A 23,539-nucleotide genomic window follows, 5' to 3' on the forward strand; every position below is an offset into this window, starting at 1 on the left:
ATGTCTCTCTCATTCATTTTCAAGCATTTCTTGGTTATTCTTATATTCTTTCCTGGAGAAACTTTAAGATCAATTTGACAAGTAGTATTCTCCCACCTTGTGAATTTGACTAGCTGTGTGACTTACTCAAGGTCACATAGTTAGTAAGTGGCAGAGCCAGTTTTTTGGCTCAGAGTTGCAACCCAAGAAAGAATAAGGATTTCATGCCATTTTGTGACATCCCCGCCCCGACTGAATACATTTTTAGAGCACAAAAGCTGAAATCACCATCCAGAGAACTTCCGTCTGGTTTCCTGGACCAAGAGAGACTGCGTATGGTAAGTGTATATGTGCGTGCTCAGGCAGGTCCAACTCTGCAACCCCATGGATTGTAACCCCACCAGGCTCCTCTGTCCATGGGATTCACCAGGCAAGAATACTGGAGCGGGTTGCCATTTCCTACTCCAGGGGATCTTCCCAACCCAAGAATTGAACCCATGTCTCTTGCATCCCTGGTATTGGCAGGCAGATTCTTCATCACTATGCCACCTGAGAAGCCACTAAGCAGATATAATTTATTTAATCTGTAAGATGGGGAAAACGAAGGGTTGGTGGTTTTTCTCCAAAACACTCCCTTGAAAGCTGGCAGAGAGAAGGCATTGGGGAGAAGGAGGTGCCAACTTGGCAGCATATCCTCCAGCCAAAAAGAAGTAATCCTAAGTGAAGAGCAGTGGAGGTGATCTGACAGCATAGACTAATCACTTAGGCAGCTGCTCCTTTATGCTTGTCATCCACAGGATACCAGACCAGAGTCGAGCTCTGTGCCAGCTGCTTGCTTACATACCCACTGAATAAACAAGAGCACCCGACTCCTCAGGACTTAACATTTTCCATGAGTAAGTATTACTAACAAGTCCAAAGCTCAATCTTTATTAATTTAAGAGCATCTCAGCTTTACTCTTGTTTCAGTTGTCCTCATAATGGGTTAAACAGTTTGTGGTAAGTCACACAGCAGGAAAGAAGATAAAAAAGTATGGTTCCTCAACGTTTGACATGCTTCATCCCTGTGTGGCTGAATCCTACAAATGATAGTTAAATAAACTTTAATGAGAGTCCAGAAGGGTCAGTCTAATAGACAGGTTATTGGCTGGTATTTTTAAGATGGGGAAAAAAAAGACGAGTCCTGGATGTTAACAGACCAGTCTGTGAACTATTTAAGTGTGAATTTCACTAATCTTAGCCAGCCATGCCTTTAGTATCCAAGAATTCTACATATTTGTGACTTATAAAAAAACTTAAACTTCTGATATTTTTAACATCTAAACTATTTTCTCCACTCTTTCCTATACTTTTTTCCTTCACAGATCATATCTCAATTTATTCAACATTTTGGAGCTTAAAATTTGTTTTGTTTTGTTTTTAATTTTTATTTCACATTGGAATATAGTTGGTTAACAATGTTGATAGTTTTAGGTATATGACAAAGTGATTCAGTTACACATATATCTATCCTTTTTGAAATTCTTTTCCCATTTAGGTTGTTACAGAGTATTGAGCCATGTACCCTGTGATTTACAGTAGCTCCATGTTGGTTATCGGTTTTAAACATAGTAGCATGTACATGTCAATCTCAAACTCCCAGTCTATCCCTCCCCCTTGATTCTCCCCCCATGGTTATCATAAATGTGTTCTCTAAATCTGTGAGTCTGTTTTGTAAATAAGTTCATTGTATCATTTTCTTTAGATTTTGCATATGAATGGTATCATGATAATTTGACTTTCTCTAACTTCACTTAGCATGATAATCTCCAGGTCCATCTATGTCTTTACAAATGGCATTATTTCATTCTTTTTAATGGCTGGGTAATATTCCGTTGTAGATATGTACCACACCTTTATCCATTCCTCTGTTGATAGACATTTTAGGTTAACTTCATGTCTTGGCTATTGCAACAGTGTTGCAATGAAAATTAGGGTGCACATATCCTTTGAAACATGGTTTTCCCCAGATACATGCCCAGGAATTGGATTGCTGGATCGTGTGGTAGCTCTATTTTTAGCTTTTTAAGGAACCTCCATACTGTTCTCCATCGTGGTTGTACCAATTTACATTCTCAACCGTGTAGGAGGGTTTCCTTTCCTCCACACTCTCCAACATTTACTTTTTGTAGACTTTTTGATGATGGCCATTCTGACTGGTGTGAGGTGATACTGTAGTTTTGATTTGCATTTCTCTAATTTTTAACGATGTTGAGTGTCTTCTCATGTGCCTCGTGGTCATCTGTGACCATCTGTGACAGATGACACAGATTTAGGTCTTCTCATTTTTTGTCTGGATTTTTCTGATATTTTTCTGACATGAGATGTCTGTAAATTTTGGAAATCCCTTGTCAGATGCACCATTTGCAAATATTTTTTCCCATTCTGTGGGTTGTCTTTTGCTGATTTTTTTTTATAGTTTCCTTTGCTGTCTAAAAGCTTTTAAGTCCCATCTGTTTATTTTTGTTTTTATTTCCATTATTCTAGGAGACAGATCAAAAAAGATACTTCTGCAATTTATATCAAAGAGTGTTCTGCCTATGTTTTCCTGTAGGAGTTGTACAGTATTGGGTCTTATATTTACGTCTTTAATCCATTTTGAGTTTATTTTTGTGTATTGTGTTAAAAACTGTAATTTAATTTTTCCCATCACTATTTATTGAAGAAACTGTGTTTTCTCCATTGTATATGTAGTCGTCTTGCTTCCTTTCTTGTAGATGAATTGGTGTGTAATTGACCATGGGGCTTTCTATCCTGTTCTTTTGACTTAAATTTCTGTTTTCCTGCCAGTACCATACTGTTTGATGACTGTAGCTTTGTAGTACTGTCCGAAGGTCAGGGAACCTCTTTCCTCCAACTCTGCTTTTCTTTCTCAAGATTGATTTGGCTATTTGGGGTCTTATGTGCTTCCGTATAAATTTTAAAAAAAATTTTTGTTCCAGTTCTGTGAAAAATACTGTTGGTAATTTGATAGGGAAGGCATTCAATCTGTAGATTGTCTTGGGTATTATCGGTCATTTTATTAACAACTATATTGATTTCTTCCAATTCAGAGATACTGTATGTCTTCTGTTTGTATCATCTTTAATTTATCAGCATCTAACAGTTTTCAGAGTCCTTGTCTTTTGCTTCCTTAGATTTATTCCTAAGTATCTTATTCTTTTTGATGCAATGGGATTATTTTAATTTCTCTTTCTGATCTTTCATTGTTAGTGTATAGAAATGCAACAGATTTCCTTGCATTTATTTTGTATCTTGCAATTTTACCAAATTCATTAGCAAGCTTTAGTAGTTTTCTGGTAGCAGCTTTAGGATTTTCTATGTATAGTATCATGTCATCTGCAAACAGTGACAGTTTCACTCCCTCTTTGCCAATTTGGATTCCCTTTATTTCTCTTTGGATTACCATGGCTATAACTTCTACAGCTATGTTTAATAAAGTGGTATGAGGAGACATCCTTGTCTTTTTCCTGATCTTAGAGGAAATGCTTTCAGCTTTTCACTGTTGATTATGATGTTAGCTGTAGGTCTGTCACATATGGCCTTTAATTATTTTGGGTAGACTCTCTCTATGCCTACTTTCTGGAGAGTTTTTTAACTGTAAATGGGTGTTGAATTTTATCAGAAGCTTTCCCTGCATCTATTGAGATGATCATATGGGTTTTATTCTTCAATTGGTAGGTGTGGTATATCACAGACTGATCTGCAGATATCAAAAAATCCTTGCATCCCTGAGATAAACCCCATTTCATCACGGTGTATGAGCCCTTTAATGTATTGTTGCTAATGTTTTGTTGAGGGTTTTTACATCTATGTTCACAATGGCACCCCACTCCAGTACTCTTGTCTGGAAAATCCCATGGATGGGGGAGCCTGGTAGGCTGCAGTCCATGGGGTCGCACGACTGAGCGGCTTTACTTCACATCGGTGATATTGGTCTGTAATTGGTTTTTTGGTGCATTTCCAGTATCTTGCATTTGTGCTCTGCTCACACTTGCTGATTCTGATACCATATTTGTGTGCAGGTGATCTCCTACCTTCACTGTATGTTTGTCTTTACCAGTGAGCTTTCCCATTCATAATTTTGTTTCTAGTCATGGCCTTTTTTTTCCACCTGGAGAAGTTCCTTTAGTATTTGTTGCAAAGCCAGTCTGGTGGTGTTGAATTCTCTTAGCTTCTGCTTGTCTGTAAAGCTTTTGGTTTCTTGTCAAATCTCCAGGAGAGCCTTGCTGAGTAGGTTGTAGGTTCTTACCTTTCATCAGTTTAAATGTATTGTGCCACACTCCCTTCTTACCTACAGAGAAATCAGTTGATAACCTTATGGGAGTTTCCTTGTACATTATTTTTTCCCTTATTGCTTTTAGCATTTTTTCTTTGCCTTTAATTTCTGTCAGTTTATTACTGTCTCAGCATGTTCCTCCTCAAATTTAACCTTCCTGGGACTCTGTGCTTCCTGGACTTGAGTAACTGTTTCCTTCCCCATGTTAGGGAAGTTTTTAGCTATTTTCTCTTCAGAGATTTCCTCAGGTCCTTTCTCTCTCTCTCTTCTTCTGGGACCCCTATAATGCAAATGTTAGTGCATTTACTATTGTTCAGAGGCCTCTTAGACTATCCTTATATCTTTTCTTTCTTTATTCTGTTCCGCAGCAGTGATTTACACCATTCTGACTTCACAGCCACACATCCCCACCCTCCATGCAGGAGAGCCTCCAATATTAGCAGGTAAGTCTGGCCTAGTCTCATACAAGGACAATGACTCTCTTTCCTGAGTTCTGGTACACACAAGACTCTGCGTGCCCTCCATGAATGGAATTTGTTTCCCCCAGTCCTGTGAAATTCCTGTAACTAAACTACACTGGCCTTCAAAGCCAGATTCTCTGGGGGCTAACCCTATTGCCAGACCCCCAGGCTGGCAGCCTGATGTGGGGCTCAGAACTTTTACTCCTGTGGGAGAACTTCTGTGATATAATTAGTTTTTGGTTTGTGGGTTGCCCACCCAGCATGTATGGGATTGAACTTTATCACAATTGACCCCTCCCACCGTCTTGTGGATGTAGGGTATCTTTTTGGTAGCTTCCAGCATTTGCCAGTGGTTATTCAGCAGTTAGTTGTGATTTTGGTATTTCCATAGAAGAGGTCAGCTTGTGTCCTCTACTTCACCGTCTTGTCTTGTCTCCTGTGATTTTCAACCTGATGCTATGTACTCAGGAATTTCTACTCTCTAGTCAGTATCTTCCCATAAATACTATTTCAGTCTCTCATTATCTTACTTCTCTGCTGGATATTCTTCCAGAAAGTAGTAAGGAAATGGCTTGAACATGTAGGTAGTCTCTTCAACCATCAACATATTTACTGTTAATGAACCAAAGTAAATAGTTCTGTAGTCACCCCCCAAAATAAATACTTGAGACTGTACAGCCATGGTTAAGAATGAATGATAATGTAACCCATAATCGCTGTCAGTAGCTAAAATCGAAGATATGTGATGAGTCTGTTATCCATGAAGACTTAACATTCCAAGCCTCTCTTTAAATGACAATTCGCATGCTTATATGAACTTATTATCTACAAACAATAAAGGCTCCTAAAAGCCTTTATCAGGTTTATCTGTGCTTTGTGGGACTAACATGCTAGCCAAGGAAATAAACACAGCTTTTGCAAATGACTGATTGATGTGGTACTTCAAAGTGACTATGGGAATACAGAACTACCCATAATGCTTATTTTTTAAAAAAACAGATACATTAGGATCTTTTATTGTTCAATCTCAGAGATGAAATTTATTCCATTAACACAAGCTTTGATTAAAACTTATTTGATTAAAATGTATGAATTGCCTCTTTCAGAATCACCTTAATCCTGAGGCTACTCTAGAATATCCTCAGTGGCTTACGATATACCCATGTACTCCTTCATCTTTTTGAAAACAGATTTGTTTGGGAACAGTCAGATGTAATGAGGAGTTAATTAGTGTTCATGATTAGTAAGTACTGTACTTTGTACCTTGTGCACTGTAGGTAGGGAAGGCATGTAAATTGGTGTAGCTTTGTTGTTGTTCAGTTGCTAAGTGGTATCTGACTCTTTGCAACCCCATGGACTTTAGCACAGAAGGCTTCCCAGTTATTCACTATCTCCCGGAGTTTGTTCAAACTAATGTCCATTTAGTTGGTGATTCTATCTAACCATCTCCTACCACCTCCTTCTCCTTTTGCCTTCAATCTTTCCCAGCATCAGGGTCTTTTCCAATGAGTTGGTTCTTCATATCAGGTGGCCAAAGTATTGGACCTTCAGCATCAGTCTTTCCAATGAATATTCAGGGTTGATTTCCTTTAGGATTGAGTGCTTGGATCTCCTTGCTGTCCAAGAGACTCTCAAGAGTCTTCTCTGGCACCACAGTTTGAAAGCATCAATTCTCTGGCACTCAGCCTTCTTTATGGTACAACTCTAAAATCTATACATGACTACTAGAAAAACCATACCTTTGACTAGGGGGATCACTATTGGCAAAGTGATGTCTCTGCTTTTTGATATGCTGTCTAGGTTGGTCATAGTTTTTCTTCCAAGGAGCAAACATCTTTTAATTTCATGGCTGCAGTTTCCATCAGCAGTGATTTCAGAGCCCAAGAAAATAAAGTCTGTCACTGTTTCCATTATTTCCCCATCTATTCCCCATGAAGTGATGGGACCGGATGCAATGATTTTTGTTTTTTGAATGTTGAGTTTCAAGCCAGCTTTTTCACTCTCCTCTTTCACCCTCATCAAAGGCTCCTCAGTTCCTCTTCACTTTCTGCCATTAGAGTGGTATCATATGCATATCTGAGGTTGTTGATACTTCTCCCAACAATCTTGATTCCAGCTTGTGATTCATCCAGCCTGGCATTTCTCATGATATACTCTGCATATAAGCTAAATAAGCAGGGTGACAATATATAGCCCTGATATACTCCTTTCCCACTTTGGAACCAGTCCTTTGTTGCATGTTCAGTTCTAACTGTTGCTTCTTGGCCTGCACACAGGTTTCTCAGAAGACAGGGAAGGTGGTCTGGTAGATATTCCCATTCTTGAAGAATTTTCCAGTTTGTTGTGATCCACACATTCTAAGGCTTTAGCATACTCAGTGAAACAGATGTCTTTCTGGAATTCCCATGCTTTCTCTAATGATCCAGCGAATGTTGGCAATTTGATTTCTGGTTCCTCTGCCTTTTCTAAACCCAGCTTGTACATCTGGAAATTCTCAGTTCTCATACTTCAAGCCTAGTTTGAAGGATTTTGAACATAACCATACTAGCATATGAAATGAGCACAACTGTCTGGTAGTTGAAACATTTTAGGGACTGCCCTTCTTTGGAACTGGAATGAAAACTGACAAATTTGCTGACATTAAGTGTAGCACTTTACCAGCATCATCTTCTAGGATTTAAATAGCTTGGCTGGAATTCCATCACCTTCATCCACTAGCTTTGTAATGCTTTCCAGTAATGATGCAGCTACTATTGGAAAAAAGTATGACATTTCCACGAAAAGTTAAAAATACCTTATGATATAGTAACTCCACTTCTGGGTACTTATGCAAAGAAAACAAAATCAGTATCATGAAGAGACATCTGTACCATGTTCACTACAGCATTATATAGAATAGCCAGGACATGAAAATAACCTAAGTGTCCACTTATGGATGAATGGAGAAAGAAGATGTGAGATAGATATCTATCTATCTACACACACACACAAACATATATATATAGGAGACATTAAAATAGGAAGCTGTTCTTTTGCAACAACATATATGCACCTTGAGGGCATCATTAGTCTAGGTAATGGGTTGGCCAAAAAGTTTGTTCAGGTTTTTCTGTACCATCTTATGGAAAAACCCAAGTAAGCTTTCTGGTCACTCCAAAAAGAAAAATATGTCAGAAAGAGACAAAACTCTATGATCTCACTTATATGTGGAATAAAACAAAAAAAATTGAACTCACGGAAAGCAAAGACAGATTGGTGGTCGCAAGAGGCAAGCAGTGGGGAGTGACAGAAATGGGTGAGGCAGCCAAAAGATACCTCAAAAAAGTGATAAGAATAAGTTCAGGGATACAATGTCCTGAATGTTGACTATACTATATTGCATATTTGAAGCTTGCTAAGGAAGTAAACCTTAAAAGTTCTCATAAGAAAAAAGTACAAATGTGCAACTATGTGAGGTAATGGATGTTCAATTTACTGTGGTGATTACTTAGCAATGTATAGGTAAATAAAATTATGTCATATACCTTAAACTAACACACTACATTCCCTCTGTTAGATCAGAAACTACATCCATCAGGACAAGCCTGTTAAATATTCATTTCTATGCTACTTTTGCTGACTTAAAACTACTTATCTATATCAACAGTAGAAATAAGTTAAAATCCCCAGACAAGTCTTGGGCAAGACAGATCAAGAATGGAAGGAAAGAAAAAAAAAAGCAATATTATGAATGTAAAGTAGAATATAACCAACTCAATATCTATATACTAACACTTTTGAAAACTTAGAAAACATGGGAAAGTTTCTTGAAAAAAAGATACCTACCTTATGAGATGTGAAGAAGAAATTAAAAGCTCAAATAGTCCTGCAACTATTAAAGACATTGAAGCATCTGTTTAAAATCTTCCCACAGAGATGAAGTTAGATATTATGAATAGTTATAATGATATATTTTTCTGGAGATCAGGGAAAGGTCAGGGCTAATACATGTCAATATGTTATCAGAGAACTCAAAGTAGAAAAACAGCTCTGGTAAGAATTGTTAAAAAAAAAAAAAAAAACATAAATAACACCACCTTGACTATTTATATCAATAGCCATTGCTGTTCTGAACACCCCAGCTAGCAGCTTGCCCAGTCTGGGCTGCTCACATGTTCATGTGCCAAGGATACTCTGGGAGCAGAGGTTCTCCGTTCAGACCAATCACAAAACACTACTACTCACTTCTGCTAGGAAAGAACACCATTATAGGGGGCATTTGTTAAATGAACGAATTGGAATATACAGAAAATAAGTTTTGCCGATGTGAAAGTACTGTTACCAAGATTTCAACAGGTTTTGGTTTATAAAAAAGGGAAAAGCATTCCACTTCCCCCACTTCCTGTATATATTATATATACTGTTAAAGCTCATTCTCATCTTTATTTTCAACAGGACTCAATCATTAGATATCATTTTTAGGATGCAGAATGAAGTTTAGTGGCTGAACTAGCTGCACAGAGGAGCTCAATCTTCTTTCTGCGTGTAAATATTCTTTCTTCAATTCAGCACTGCAAAAAAATAACCTCACTGAACCACTTGAATGAACTTCAAAAGGGGACTTCAACCACTCACCTGGATACAAGCCAGAGGCTCATTTGTCCAAATCGAATATCCACCAACTAAGTATATTCTCTCATTATGGACAGCAACTCCAGATTCATTTTGGCCTAAAGTAAAGAGAATTGAATAAAAGAGGAAAAATAAATCTATTTCCTTGCATGTCTTAATTAACCCTTTTGCCACTGAGGGATAGTTTTCCCCTGTGGCACATACGTACACTCCACAGGATTTTTGCCGCAACTAATCCCTGCCTCCCAGGTCTCAGAGGGAAGAATTAACCACCCTCAGAGAATGAATCTGTGTTGGGTCAGAACCAAGTTATAACACTTAATAGCCAGTCAAATTAGTAAAGACAGCATTAAAGACAGCAATAATAAGCCATATAGAAGAGTTTCATACCATGTTGTATGCCATTAATTAATGCTAATGGAAATAAAGTATATTTTAGGAATGCAAAACACCTCTTGTTCTACTGAATACAAATACTTTTAAGGCAAGTGCTTACATCTATAACAGCTGCAACCCCAAGAAGCGAATAAAACAGAGCCATGCCCCTAGCGTGCCCCAAATGAAGACAAATGACAGAAAAAGACTGATAGTTACTACCTTCCTTTTTCTTTACATACTCAACAGTTTTAAGACTATATTAAAGTTCCTGAGCCAAGACCAGCCTGGGTAGTCCCTAGATATAGACACGCCAAAATGATGAAAGGTTCCTCTTCCATTAAAAAAAAAAAAAAAGAATAACTCACTACCACATATTCTTCCCTGGAGGCCATCAGAGAGTGAGACAGTCTCTTCATATTGATGGGCTGACACAGAATTGACTCCGGTAATAAATAAGCTGGATCCTACAGCAGACAGAATCTCAGATCGAGGGACCAAGGGGCTAAGGTACCATACGGAAACTTAAGAGTTAAGTGCTTGTAGGTGGGCTTCAGATCATTTTTCAGAAAAATGAGCTCAGTATAAAGCATCTAAACCTCTCCCAACGGTTATGCCCCCAAGGTGGCCTCCTTAGCAGTGGCTGTGAGTGACTGAGTGCCCACTCAGCATACTAAAATGACTTCAGGCTGTAGTCCTGCCCACCGTTTGAGTCTGTGATCATAATAATGGAAGGGAAGGGATCTTAATAATGCAAGCCAAGAAGGGAGGAAGTTTTCAACTTCATAAGGAAACGTCAGGGCTAGGCTGTTTGCTGCTTTCTTTTCATTCGCTTTGGGATGAGGATGGTCCCTACCAAGTGCTGCTCATGGTGATGGCTGGATAGGTCTGTGTGGTCAGAAGTGCTGCTAAACCTCTACGCACAGAACATCTCCAGCGTTTTCTCTTTAGGAAAATACAGGCAAAAAACAATATCTGACAGTGATAAACAGTGAAGACCATTCTCCTGAACTCATAAGAAATAAGACTAAAAGTGAGAAGAGAAAAATTAATTGCTCCTATAGAGTCATTAACTCTTTCAGCACCTGATCCTGCCTACTTATACCAGTGTTCCTACATGAATATTGATTGACAATAATGGACTTGAGATGCCTCTCTCGACAATGTGAGAACACACACAAAGGTAAGCACAGGCCCTGAGAAACTGGATGCTCAGCCAATGAACTGAGTCAGAGATAAACAATGTTCACCTTTTGTAACAAAACCAAGTTGTTCTACTATCATGCATTTAATATTTACAGCTGCCCTCAAGATGTCTAAGAAAACAAGTTTGTCAACTTCCTGAATCTCTTCTTTCTCTTGATTTACTTAATCAAAGGTACTTGCCAGTCAACAGGTTAAAACTGCAGCGCGTCCACTGGTCGGTGTCTATGTTGTAGGAATCTATATGCCGCACGAGGATCCGGTCATTATTGTAATCCAGGTCATTGCCTCCAAGAACATAAAGCTTCCTTTGAACAGCAGCCATGGAATGGTAGACCCGTCTCTGCAGCATAGGGCTACGGCTTATCCACTTATTCTGAAAAAAAAAAAAAAAAGAAAGAAATGCAGGTCAACTGTTACTGGAGATGTCCATGGCAAAAAACAGCAGTGCCTCATTAGTAGTTGTTGGTGGACCACATTCTATTTAAATATTGTTAGTTTGAAAGGAATGGGTGTCTTACCTGGAAACAAGTGCAGAAGATTCCACATGTTCTAACTCTGTTTTGCAACTTACATAAGGCATTTCCTCTTGTTTGGGTTGCATTTTTTAGGGCATTTGGCATTTGTAAGAGGAGCATATGAGAATTTAGAAGTTTTCATGATAGTTATCTCCTAATTGAGAGAACGTTCTCCTACAAATGACTTAGGAGTGCACATGTATAGGTATTTGTGTACAGTGGTGTAATGATAACAGGCTCTGGATCCAGGATACCAAGTTTATCATTTGTGTGTGAGCTCGGCAATTTACTTAACCTGTCTGTGCCTGTTTCCTCCTCTGTAAAACGGAGATAACAGTACCCAACTGACAAGTCTGTTGTGAAGATTAAATGAGCTAATGCACCTAAAGCATTTAGAACAGTGCCTGGCACACATGTCTGATAATGTACATGTTAGGAAACTTGATTTAGGTCATACCTGAATGGTCCAGTGGTTTTCCCTACTTTCTTCAATTTAAGTCTGAATTTGGCAATAAGGAGTTCATGATCTAATAAGCCACAGTCAGCACTGGAATGTGAAGTCAAGTGGGCCTTAGCATCACTATGAAAATAAAGCTAGTTGGGGGGGGGGATGGAATTCCAGTTGAGCTATTTCAAATCCTAAAAGATGATGCTGTGAAAGTGCTGCCCTCAATATGCCAGCAAATTTGGAAAACAGCAGTGGCCACAGGACTGGAAAAGATCAGTTTTCATTCCAATCCCAAAGAAAGGCAATGCCAAAGAATGTTCAAACTACCACACAATTGCACTCATCTCACACGCCAGTAAAGCAATGCTCAAAATTCCCCAAGCCAGGCTTCAAGAGTACATGAACTGTGAACTTCCAGATGTTTAAGCTGGGTTTAGAAAAGGCAGAGGAACCAGAGATCAAATTGCCAACATCCACTGGATTATCGAAAAAGCAAGAGAGTTTCAGAAAAACATCTCTTTCTGCTTTATTCACTGCACCAAAGCCTTTGACTGTGTGGATTACCACAAACTGTGGAAAATTCTTAAAGAGATGGGAATACCAGACCACCTGTCCTGCCTCTTGAGAAATCTGTATGTAGGTTGGGAAGCAACAGTTAGAACTGGACATATAACAACAAACTGGTTCCAAATAGGAAAAGGAGTACGTCAAGGCTGTATGTTGTCACCTTGCTTATTTAACTTCTATGCAGAGTACATCATGAGAAACATGGCTGGATGAAGCACAAGCTGGAATCAAGATTGCCGGGAGAAATATCAATAACCTCAGATATGCAGATGACACCACCCTTATGGCAGAAAGTGAAGAGGAACTAAAAAGCCTCTTGATAAAAGTGAAAGAAGAGAGTGAAAAAGTTGGCTTAAAACTCAATATTCAGAAAACGAAGATCATGGCATCTGGCCCCATCACGTCATGGCAAATAGATGGGGAAACAGTAGAAACAGTGACAGACTTTATTTTTGGGGGCTCCAAAATCACTGCAGATGGTGACTGCAGCCATGAAAATAGAAGATGCTTGCTCCTTGGAAGAAAAGTTATGATCAACCTAGATAGCATATTAAAAAGCAGAGACATCACTTTGCCAACAAAGGTCCATCTAGTCAAGGCTATCGTTTTTCCAGTGGTCATGTATGGATGTGAGAGTTGGACTATAAAGAAAGCTGAGCACCGAAGAATTGATGCTTTTGAACTGTGATGCTGGAGAAGACTCTTGAGAGTCCCTTGGACTGCAAGGAGATCCAAGTGTCCATCCTAAAGGAAATCAGTTCTGAATACTCATTGGAATGACTGATGTTGAAGCTGAAACGCTAATACTTTGGCCACCTGATGCGAAGAACTGACTCTTGAAAAGACCCTGATGCTGGAAAAGATTGAAGGCGGAAGGAAAGGGGATGACAGAGGATGAGATGATTGGATGGCATGACTGACTCAATGGACATGAGTTTGAGTAAACTCCGGGAGTTGGTGATGGACAGGGAGGCCTGGCATGCTGCAGTCCATGGGGTCACAAAGAGTCAGACACGACTGAGCGACTGAACTGAACTGAACTAGGAAACTTACTGTGAGGACATCACTGACTCACAGGGCGGGGGGGGGGGGGCGGGGGGGGGGGGGGGGGACCCTACATAGGCTAATGTGAGGGCAGCTTTGCTGTTCTTTCCAGGATGAACCTCCTGAGGTCAATGGAAGAGCAAAGTTTTGATTCAGCAACAAACCCCTCACAGCCTTTAATATATTTACACTCACACTCACATCTTCACCAAATTGGGAAAAGTTATTTCCAGGCATATTGTTATTTGTTCTTCTGTTACAGAAGACCAAATTTTCTGTGACAACTTTAGGAAATGGTGAAACCTCTAATGTTTGATTCTATATCACTCTCAGGATTAAGAAAGGTATTCTCAACTCCTCTCAAATAAGGTTATTTAAAATATAAAAATAGATGAAAATCAAATATGACTTTAATTTAAATCTCAAGTAATGGACAGGTAAATAAGCCTAACCATTTTCTTTTTATATAAACACTAAACATACTGGAAGAACACAGATAATTTCTTTTTGCCAAGAAAAATTTGGGTTTCGACCAGAAAAATCATGATGTTTTGAATACATACAATTTCACCAGTTCACAGAGGTGTAAAGGAAGAATTTTTTTTTAAAGTTTTGTATAAATATTGGTCCATTCACTAATAGCATACTGACTGGCTCATTTCTAATTTCTAATACACTCATAAGAAAAAAGAAAGTGGTTTGTCCAAGTGTTTAAGGCTTGCATTCATCTGGTCCCCCAGTTTTAAACATGTCACAATAAGAATCTCCTTCCAATTAATTGTATCTTTAATAAAACAGTTAAACCTTTCTTTTAGATATTCTAAGAAATACCTTTAATACATTACACATGAGTGGATTTAACTCAAGACACTGATGGTGCTTTCTGTAGGTGCTTTCTATGAGGCAATGCATCACAGTATGAGGACTCAGTGTTTGCACTAGCAGTCCAGTCCCCTGCCACAGGACTATGGATGCCATCTGGTTTGCAAAGCCTGCCTGCATCCCCTGATTATATCTTTAGCTTCCTTCACTGCCGTGCCTGCCAGGTGAGCCGCCAACCGCTGCAAAGGCAAAGAAACAGAGAGGCCTGGTGGGGTCATTCCTAATAAGCTAGCGTGTGAATACTAATCAGTGCTGAGGAAGCAGAGGTCACCCCGGCCTGCCTGTTGGCAGGTAGCAATGTGCTCTGTGGCAGATGGCAGGCATTACTGACTCTCCACAAAGGCCTAGAAGAGAAATAAGCACCAGGGCTGAATGATAGAGTTATTGAGATTCTGAGCAAGATGCAAGCAGATGTGATGTTTGCCAGTACCCACTGTAAACAATATGCCAGCAGAATTTTAAAAAAGAGCATGTGTGTACAAACATGAAACAGAATTCATTTGAGAAATGTTAACACCTTCTTCCTCTTTAATCACGTGTGCACCAAACTCAAGCAACTGTAATTAATGATCCCTCTTGAGACACCCAGCCCAGGAACACATGGTCTCCAAAATCGACAGCTTATAATGACATCAGGAAACACACTTGCAAAGATAGAAATACTTTTGTTACACTCAGAATCAAGGGATTGTAAAAATTAAAAGATACAAAATAGACTGAGGTCACTCTGAACATATATTTGATGGCTAGTCCCGATCCAGGCTGTCAAAGCTAACCTGTTTTCATGTTTCATAATCTTCAGCTGATGAAGATTTGACTTCCATATCATTTTGGAATATTTTCATAACCAGGAAAAATACTTACATTACCAAAATCACAAAAATGGCAAAATTCAGCAAACATGTGCCACAGTTAACAGACACATTGGTAGAAGGAAAAGAAAATAAAAATAGTTCTTCTTTTGTGGGGAAAGAAAAGTCACGAAATGTGCATGAGAAGTGGGCAGAAGGGACAGGCACCATCCCAATGTGCCCGGTCCAGGCCCAGCTCTTAGATGAGAAACACTCCACCTCTTCAGATACTTCTCCTTCAGACTTATCCTTCACAATGCCCTGGGATATGCTGGCTACACGGGGTTAAACAAAAGTTACTATTTATTTGGGAATAACAAAACCATAAGCATGCTCCCCTCCTAGAATGACAAGCCTTCTCAAAGGCTGCAGCAACAGGACAATGCAAATCCTTTCTTAGGATATCTCAAACGAACAGCCACTTGAGATAAATGGAAATAAAGGCATTTAACTCATCAGCATATTTTCCCTTTTTCCTACATTATGCAAAACTCTGAAAGAGTTAAGCATTGAGTAGAACATAAAACAAAAAGAGCTGAAATTTCATGTTTTGTAAGGGGAAAAAAAAACGCAACCCAAAAGCAGTTTATCCAGATGCTTCCTTTTCTCTATGTAAGTTTAAGAGGCATGTGTGTGTATAGACTTGGCATTCCAACTCCTAATTACTGGCGGAATCTTTAAAAATTCATTTTAATTAAGGTAATGAGCTTTTCTTAGATGAGTCTTACCTGGTTAGGTTCATATACCATTAGTCTGTTCTGATATTGTGCCGTGTTAGTCACTCCACCTGTAATGGATTAGCACGTTAGCACTTTCATGAATAAGAAATGGGATAGTCCAACATAAGAATGAGATACAATTAAAGGAAAATTAGCTACTGCTGAGGATCTGTTTGTACACCCTCATGGTGAACCCATGACATAGTTAAGAAGCTTATTGTTGAAGCAGTTTCATTTTCAAGAAACATTTCAGAAGCAATCCAGTTTAGAGCAAGCAACAGGTACGCTGAGATTACCACGAGGCCCCCAATTCTGGCAAGGAGCTTGGCATGGCCAGAGTGAGGCGCCAAATATGGTGAGGGAGTGGGAGCAAGCATAGCACACTCAACACAAATCTCTGCAATATTCATGCCAGGGACAGAGTTATATGGAAAATTCTTGTCCTTGGGTAACTTGGTCATTTTATAGCTGTAGTCTTAGGTGTGCTAACACAGTGAACAGTGATATCTCCTTTTTTAACACTTTTTGATGTGGATCGTTTTTAAAGTCTTTATTGAATCTGTTACAATATTGCTTCTGTTTTACATTTTTTGGCTTTCTGGCCCAGAGGCATGCAGGATCTTAGCTCCCCAACCAGGGATCGAACCCACACCCCCTGCACTGGAAGGCAAAGTCTTAACCATTGGACTGCCAGGGAAGTCCCGACACAGTGATATCCTGATATCTCTTTGGAAGAACTGTATCTAAAAAAACACATTACTTATCAAAAGAGATCTAGAGCCAGTGCTGTCCAATAGAATGAGCACCACAAACAGGAGTCACATATGCAATTTTAATTTTTCCAGTAGTCACATTAAGCAGAAAAAAGAAATCCTTTACTTTAAACTTAATATGAATTTAATTTAACTCAATAATAATCCCCCGGCCCCCATCTCTGAGGGATACATCCCAAGACTTGCAGGGGATGCCTGAAAGTGTAGGATGGTACCAAATGCTGTATATACTTTGTTTTTCCTATATACATATACCTATGATAAAGTTTAATTTACGAATTAGGCACAGTAAGAGATTAACTACAATAACTAATAATGAATTGAATAATTATAAAAATATACTCTAATAAAAGTTATATAAATGTGGACTCTTTCTCAATGAAGCAGGGCAAAGACTAATAGAGTTTTGCCAAGAAAACGCACTGGTCATAGCAAACACCCTCTTCCAACAACACAAGACAAGACTCTACACATGGACATCACCGGATGGTCAACACCGAAATCAGATTGATTATATTCTTTGCAGCCAAAGATGGAGAAGCTGTATATAGTCAATAAAAACAAGACCAGGAGCTGACTGTGGCTGAGATCATGAACTCCTTATTATCAAATTCAGACTCAAATTGAAGAAAGTAGGGAAAACTGCTAGACCATTCAGGTATGACCTAAATCAAATCCCTTATGATTAAGTGGAAGTGAGAAATAGATTCAAGGGCCTAGATCTGATAGATAGAGTGCCTGATGAACTATGGAATGAGGTTCGTGACACTGTACAGGAGACAGGGATCAAGACCATCCCCATGGAAAAGAAATGCAAAAAAGCAAAATGGCTGTCTGGGGAGGCCTTACAAATAGCTGTGAAAAGGAGAGAGGCAAAAAGCAAAGGCGAAAACGAAAGATATAAGCATCTGAATGCAGAGTTCCAAAGAATAGCAAGAAGAGATAAGAAAGCCTTCTTCAGCGATCAATGCAAAGAAATCGAGGAAAGCAACAGAATGGGAAAGACTAGAGATCTCTTCAAGAAAATTAGATACCAAGGGAACATTTCATGCAAAGATGGGCTCGATAAAGGACAGAAATGGTATGGACCTAACAGAAGCAGAAGATATTAAGAAGAGGTGGCAAGAATACACAGAAGAACTATACAAAAAAGATCTTCATGACCCAGATAATCATGATGATGTGATCACTAACCTAGAGCCAGACATCTTGGAATGTGAAGTCAAGTGGGCCTTGGAAAGCATCACTATGAACAAAGCTAGTGGAGGTGATGGAATTCCAGTTGAGCTGTTTCAAGTCCTGAGGGATGATGCTGTGAAAGTGCTGCACTCAATATGCCAGCAAATTTGGAAAACTCAGGAGTGGGCACAGGACTGGAAAAGATCAGTTTTCATTCCAATTCCAAAGAAAGGCAATGTCAAAGAATGCTCAAACTACCGCACAATTGCACTCATCTCACATGCTAGTAAAGTAATGCTCAAAATTCTCCAAGCCAGGCTTCAGCAATACATGAACCGTGAACTCCCTGATGTTCAAGCTGGTTTTAGAAAAGGTAGAGGAACCAGAGATCAAATTGACAACATCCGCTGGATCATGGAAAAAGCAAGAGAGTTCCAGAAAAACATATATTTCTGCTTTGTTGACTATGCCAAAGCTTTTGACTGTGTGGATCACAACAAACTGTGGAAAATTCTGAAAGAGATGGGAATATCAGACCACATAACCTGCCTCTTGAGAAATCTGTATGCAGGTCAGGAAGCAACAGTTAGAATTGGACATGGAACAATAGACTGGTTCCAAATAGGATAAGGAGTATGTCAAGGCTGTATATTGTCACCCTGCTTATTTAACTTCTATGCAGAGTACATCATGAGAAACGCTGGACTGGAAGAAACACAAGCTGGAATCAAGATTGCCGGGAGAAATATCAATAACCTCAGATATGCAGATGACACCACCCTTATGGCAGAAAGTGAAGAGGAGCTAAAAAGCCTCTTGATGAAAGTGAAAGTGGAGAGCGAAAAATTTGGCTTAAAGCTCAACATTCAGAAAACTAAGATCATGGCATCCGGTCCCATCACTTCATGGGAAATAGATGGGGAAACAGTGGAAACAGTGTCAGACTTTATTTGGGGGGCTCCAAAATCACTGCAGATGGTGACTGCAGCCATGAAATTAAAAGATGCTTACTCCTTGGAAGAAAAGTTATGACCAACCTAGATAGCATATTCAAAAGCAGAGACATTACTTTGCCGACTAAGGTCCGTCTAGTCAAGGCTATGGTTTTTCCTGTGATCATGTATGGATGTGAGAGTTGGACTGTGAAGAAGGCTGAGCGCCAAAGAATTGATGCTTTTGAACTGTGGTGTTGGAGAAGACTCTTGAGAGTCCTTTGGACTGCAAGGAGATTCAACCAGTCCATTCTGAAGGAGATCAGCCCTGGGATTTCTTTGGAAGGAATGATGCTGAAGCTGAAACTCCAGTACTTTGGCCACCTCATGTGAAGAGCTGACTCATTGGAAAAGACTCTGATGCTGGGAGGGATTGGGGGCAGGAGGAGAAAGGGATGACCGAGGATGAGATGGCTGGATGGCATCACAGACTCGATGGACATGAGTCTGAATGAACTCCGGGAGATGGTGATGAACAGGGAGGCCTGGCGTGCTGTGATTCATGGGGTCGCAAAGAGTCGGACACGACCAAGTGACTGAACTGAACTGAACTGTACTTCTGATGATGATGATTTGGATGATATAACTGATGAGATGAAGTAAGAGGAATGACATAAATCATTTATGAAGCTTCCTGCAAGTTTTACAACCCAGGAGTATCTTCCTTGAAGACCTGGGAGCCATCCCATTGAGATGTTATCATCAAGGAAGATAATGTTCCCATCTCTCAGTTTCTATGGAGGCTAGGAGCCTAATTCTGATGGATGCAAATCAGGAAACACAAATGACCAAGCCACAGAGAAAAACATGTACAGATTCAGGGTAACTGAATGTGCTTAACACATCACATGGACCAACCTTCTTCCAAAAGTACTTTGGTATATTTCTTCTAGTTCACTCCAATGCTTAAAAACCCTATTGTTTTTCAGAGGAGTTGACTTCAGACTGCATTCTAATCTCTCTCCCCTAGTGCAATAGTCTTGAATCAAGCCTTCCTTGTCTGTTTAGCTTTGTCCAGTAAAAATTTTGCTTTGGTAGTTCAAATATTTTGGATAGGTCACGACTATCAATTCCATGGCCAGAAGTCAAATCAACCAAACACCACAGAATTAGTGCATCAGCTTAACAAAAGTGGAATAATCAATCAATACTAATGGGTATATAAAGGAGAGGAAACCAGTCCAGACCAACCATTACTGTCTCAATCCCTGTAAGGAGAGTGTATCTTTCATGTAACTGACCATAGCTACTATTAACTGGAAGGCTTTTTTTAATAAGTTCTCTCTGAAGCTTGCAACCACTTTCAAGATCATGTAAAGTGGTTTGTCTGCAGAAGAAATCCACAAAGAACAGAGAGAAATTAGCTTCCTGCCCTCAAATAGTCTTCTCTGGATTTCTCATTGAATCTCTCATTTTTTAAAAGATGAAATCAAAGAAAAAGATAATACACTTAGGAAAGCTGAGGCTGAAATACCTACGTAGAGTCAAAATGTATGTCAAATACAGAGGGATGTATGCTTTCCCCTCAACCTTCCTTTATTTTATCTGATTAAAACTTGAATGTCCAATAATTCTTTCTCAGCATAACTACAGAAAAGTAATCAAATCTATTGAGACTTCACAAGTCTTCAGGGTTAAAATGATTGCCAAGTGCTTTTGATCTGGCCCATAACCTCCAGATTAATGTCCAGCTTGCCTATAATCATTTCTCCAAATGAGAGGGAACAGAAGGTGAACTCCCCCCACATTATTTCAAAACTCTGACAGTCTATCTACTTGTTTTAGAAATATGAGACAGAATTAATATCTACTGCAGTAAACTATCTGTTTATGACACCATTTGAAGATATTTACACTACAATATGTATGAGACTCTGCCCATTATAGATTAAATGTACAACCAATGGATTAGAATGCAGCTACTGCACCCTCTCTCCCAACCAGGGCACACCACTTATCTTCCTGCTTTTCAGAATTACTATTTACTGTCTTCCTCAGATGCATTTATAATACAATTTTTCCCCCTTAATCTGCGCCCAGTAATTAGATTCTTTACCCTTACATACAAATTTTCACTCTTATGACAATGTTTAGAAATGAGATATTGGGTTACTAGTTGGGGGTAAGAATAAAAGTCCTAGTTAGTTATTTGGTTGATTACTTCTAGAATGTTAAACCACAGGAGGTGCCTAAAAAGCTGAGTGCTGTAACTTTTGCCAAGTCAGGATGGCAAGGGAAAAACCTTAAGAATTGGTTCTATTGCTTTCCCCCTTTGAAACAACTTACAAATGAGCATATAAATAAAAAGCATTTCTTCTCAGTACAAAAAATAAATTTTAAAAAAGCATCCAAGTTTGCAGCCCACATTTCTCTAGCAGTATTACTCATTTTCAGAGCTTTATCATTACATTCCCTTCACATAACACTCTTCACTTTTAGATTAATCTTCTGAAATGAGATGCTAAGGATTTGCATACAGATTTGACTATACAAAAATAGATATGGAATTAATAACAGTCTCTATATGTTTTAATTTCTCCTAGACTGGAGTACCCTTGCCTGCAGCAGTATTCCTGGCTTTGAAAGTCATCAAGCTGATTTGTCTGCTCTGGGTTATGATGCCACATGCTGCTATACTGTCCCCTGCAATCAAAGCACTTGCAAAGATAGATTCCATGCCTTCCTCTATCGAGTATGTTTTATAGATTGGCAGTTTTGATCTCCCTCCCCCACCCCAGGGGGGATAATCTGCATCTTAACAGCTTTCTATAGATACATCTGTCATTAAATATGCCATCTCGTATCAGCAACCATTTTTAAAGCCAAGTTTTCCCTAACTTTGAAGTGCCAGAGTCAAAGTTAAGACTTTTCAGCCAAAATTGAAAATGAACAACCCTGTCTTATACTTTTGAACTGTGACTTAAAAGATATACGGCAGGTTCCCTCAAAGTCAAATAAGTCTTTAAAAACTGCCAGAAGGAATGAAAAGTTACCACCATGCTACCAGCAGTGAGAAATGCTTTCTATCATCAAGACAAGAGTAACACATTTTTCTTAAGCTTCCCTGTTCAACTTCCCACAAAACGTTGTGACAAATGGATGCGTGCATGCCAGGGAGAAGATGACAGGTGACTGCCAAACAAACAACCTTTGTCTCCACTACTGCGAGCTCACTACTCCTAAATTCGTTGTGCTCAAAAGCAACAACTCACCAGTGCTGACAATGTCCATAAAATAGTGTTGGTCAATATATGTTAGTCAAGTTAGGTCAAGCGTGTTGGCTCTGCTCTTTCTTTTTTTTCAGGGATCTCTGTTAAGTAGAGAGTACGAAAGTCTTTAACAGGAATCTGTGGTACCTAACGTAGCGGTAGTACCCCTACTGGAACAGAGCAGGATGCAAAGAACTGAATGTGTCCGTGCTCTTAGCTGAAATCAAGATTGCCAGGAGAAGTATCAGCAACCTTAGATATGCAGATGATACTACCCTAATAGCAGAAATTGAAGAGAAACTAAAGAGCCTTTTGATGAAGGTGAAAGAGGAGAGTGAAAAAGTTGGCTTAAAACGTGATGTTTAGAAAAAGAAGATCATGGCATCCGTTCCCATCACTTCATGGCAAACAGATGAAGGAAAAGTAGAAACAGTGACATTTTCTTTTCTTGGGCTCCGGAATCACTGCAGATGTTGACTGCAGCCATGAAATTAAAAGATGCTTGCTCCTTGGAAGAAAAGCTATGACAAACCTAGACAATATATTAAAAAGCAGAGACATTACTTTGCCAACAAAGGTCAATCTAGTCAAAGCTATGGTTTTTCCAGTAGTCTTATATGGTTATGAGAGCTGTACCATAAAGAAGGCTGAGTGCCAAAGACTTGATGCTTTAGAATCGTGGTGTTGGAGAAGACTCTCAAGAGTCCCTTGGGGAGCAAGGAGATCAACGCAGTCAATCCTAAAGGAAATCAACCTGAATATTCATTGGAAGGACTGATGCTGAAGCTCCAATACTTTGGCCACCTGATGCAAAGAGCCGACTCACTGCAAAAGACTCTGATGCTGAGAAAGATTGAGGGCAGGAAGAGAAGGGGGTGACAAAGGATGAGATGGTTGGATGGCATCACTGGCTCAGTGGACATGAATTTGAGCAAACTCCAGAAGATAGTGAAGGACAGGGAAGCCTGGAATGCTGCAGTCCATGGGGTCTCAAAGAGTTGGAACTACTTAGCAACTGAACAACAATGCTCTTAGGGAAGATGCTCCAGGCTGGAATCCTGTCAGCCAGTTCAAGATTGTGGAAAACCATCTCGAGTTCTTTGCAGCTCTCTTGAAGGCCTGCAGTGTCGGCCTCACAGTAATCTGGGGGTAGGGGAGGGAGAATTTCAGCACAAGCTGTGTTATGTGTCCCCCCTTACAGCTCCTTTATGACTCTATTCTGGGGTAAGCCATTTAGCAGCCAAGCCCAGGTTCCTCATATGCAAAAAGGAAACGGGAACCTCTCTCTCAGGCTTCAAGTGAATGTCAGTACTTGGAACAGCAGCCATCCATAAAGGGAAGTTTACCACGATATTGTAGTAGTTTGTTCATAAAGGTTTCTTACCATTTTCATAAAAGGTACAAATGAGC

The 23,539-nt window shown here is 39.5% G+C and overlaps 1 protein-coding gene across 2 annotated transcripts in view; it reads right to left on the reverse strand.

Moving 5' to 3' along the window:
- KLHL32 (kelch like family member 32) overlaps window positions 1-23,539 on the reverse strand; it is a 230,930-nt gene that overhangs the window by 4,954 nt on the left and 202,437 nt on the right. For both annotated transcript variants that reach the window (XM_040239146.1, XM_040239145.1), the window contains exons 8-10: window positions 15,986-16,044; window positions 11,131-11,323; window positions 9,373-9,467 (exon numbers count right to left, since the gene is read on the reverse strand). In XM_040239146.1, coding sequence (XP_040095080.1) covers window positions 9,373-9,467; window positions 11,131-11,323; window positions 15,986-16,044 — 347 coding nt within the window. The remainder of the gene's footprint in view (window positions 1-9,372; window positions 9,468-11,130; window positions 11,324-15,985; window positions 16,045-23,539) is intronic.

Source organism: Oryx dammah, unplaced genomic scaffold (assembly GCF_014754425.2).
Source record: "Oryx dammah isolate SB20612 unplaced genomic scaffold, SCBI_Odam_1.1 HiC_scaffold_4, whole genome shotgun sequence".
NCBI classification, from domain to species: Eukaryota; Metazoa; Chordata; class Mammalia; order Artiodactyla; family Bovidae; genus Oryx; species Oryx dammah.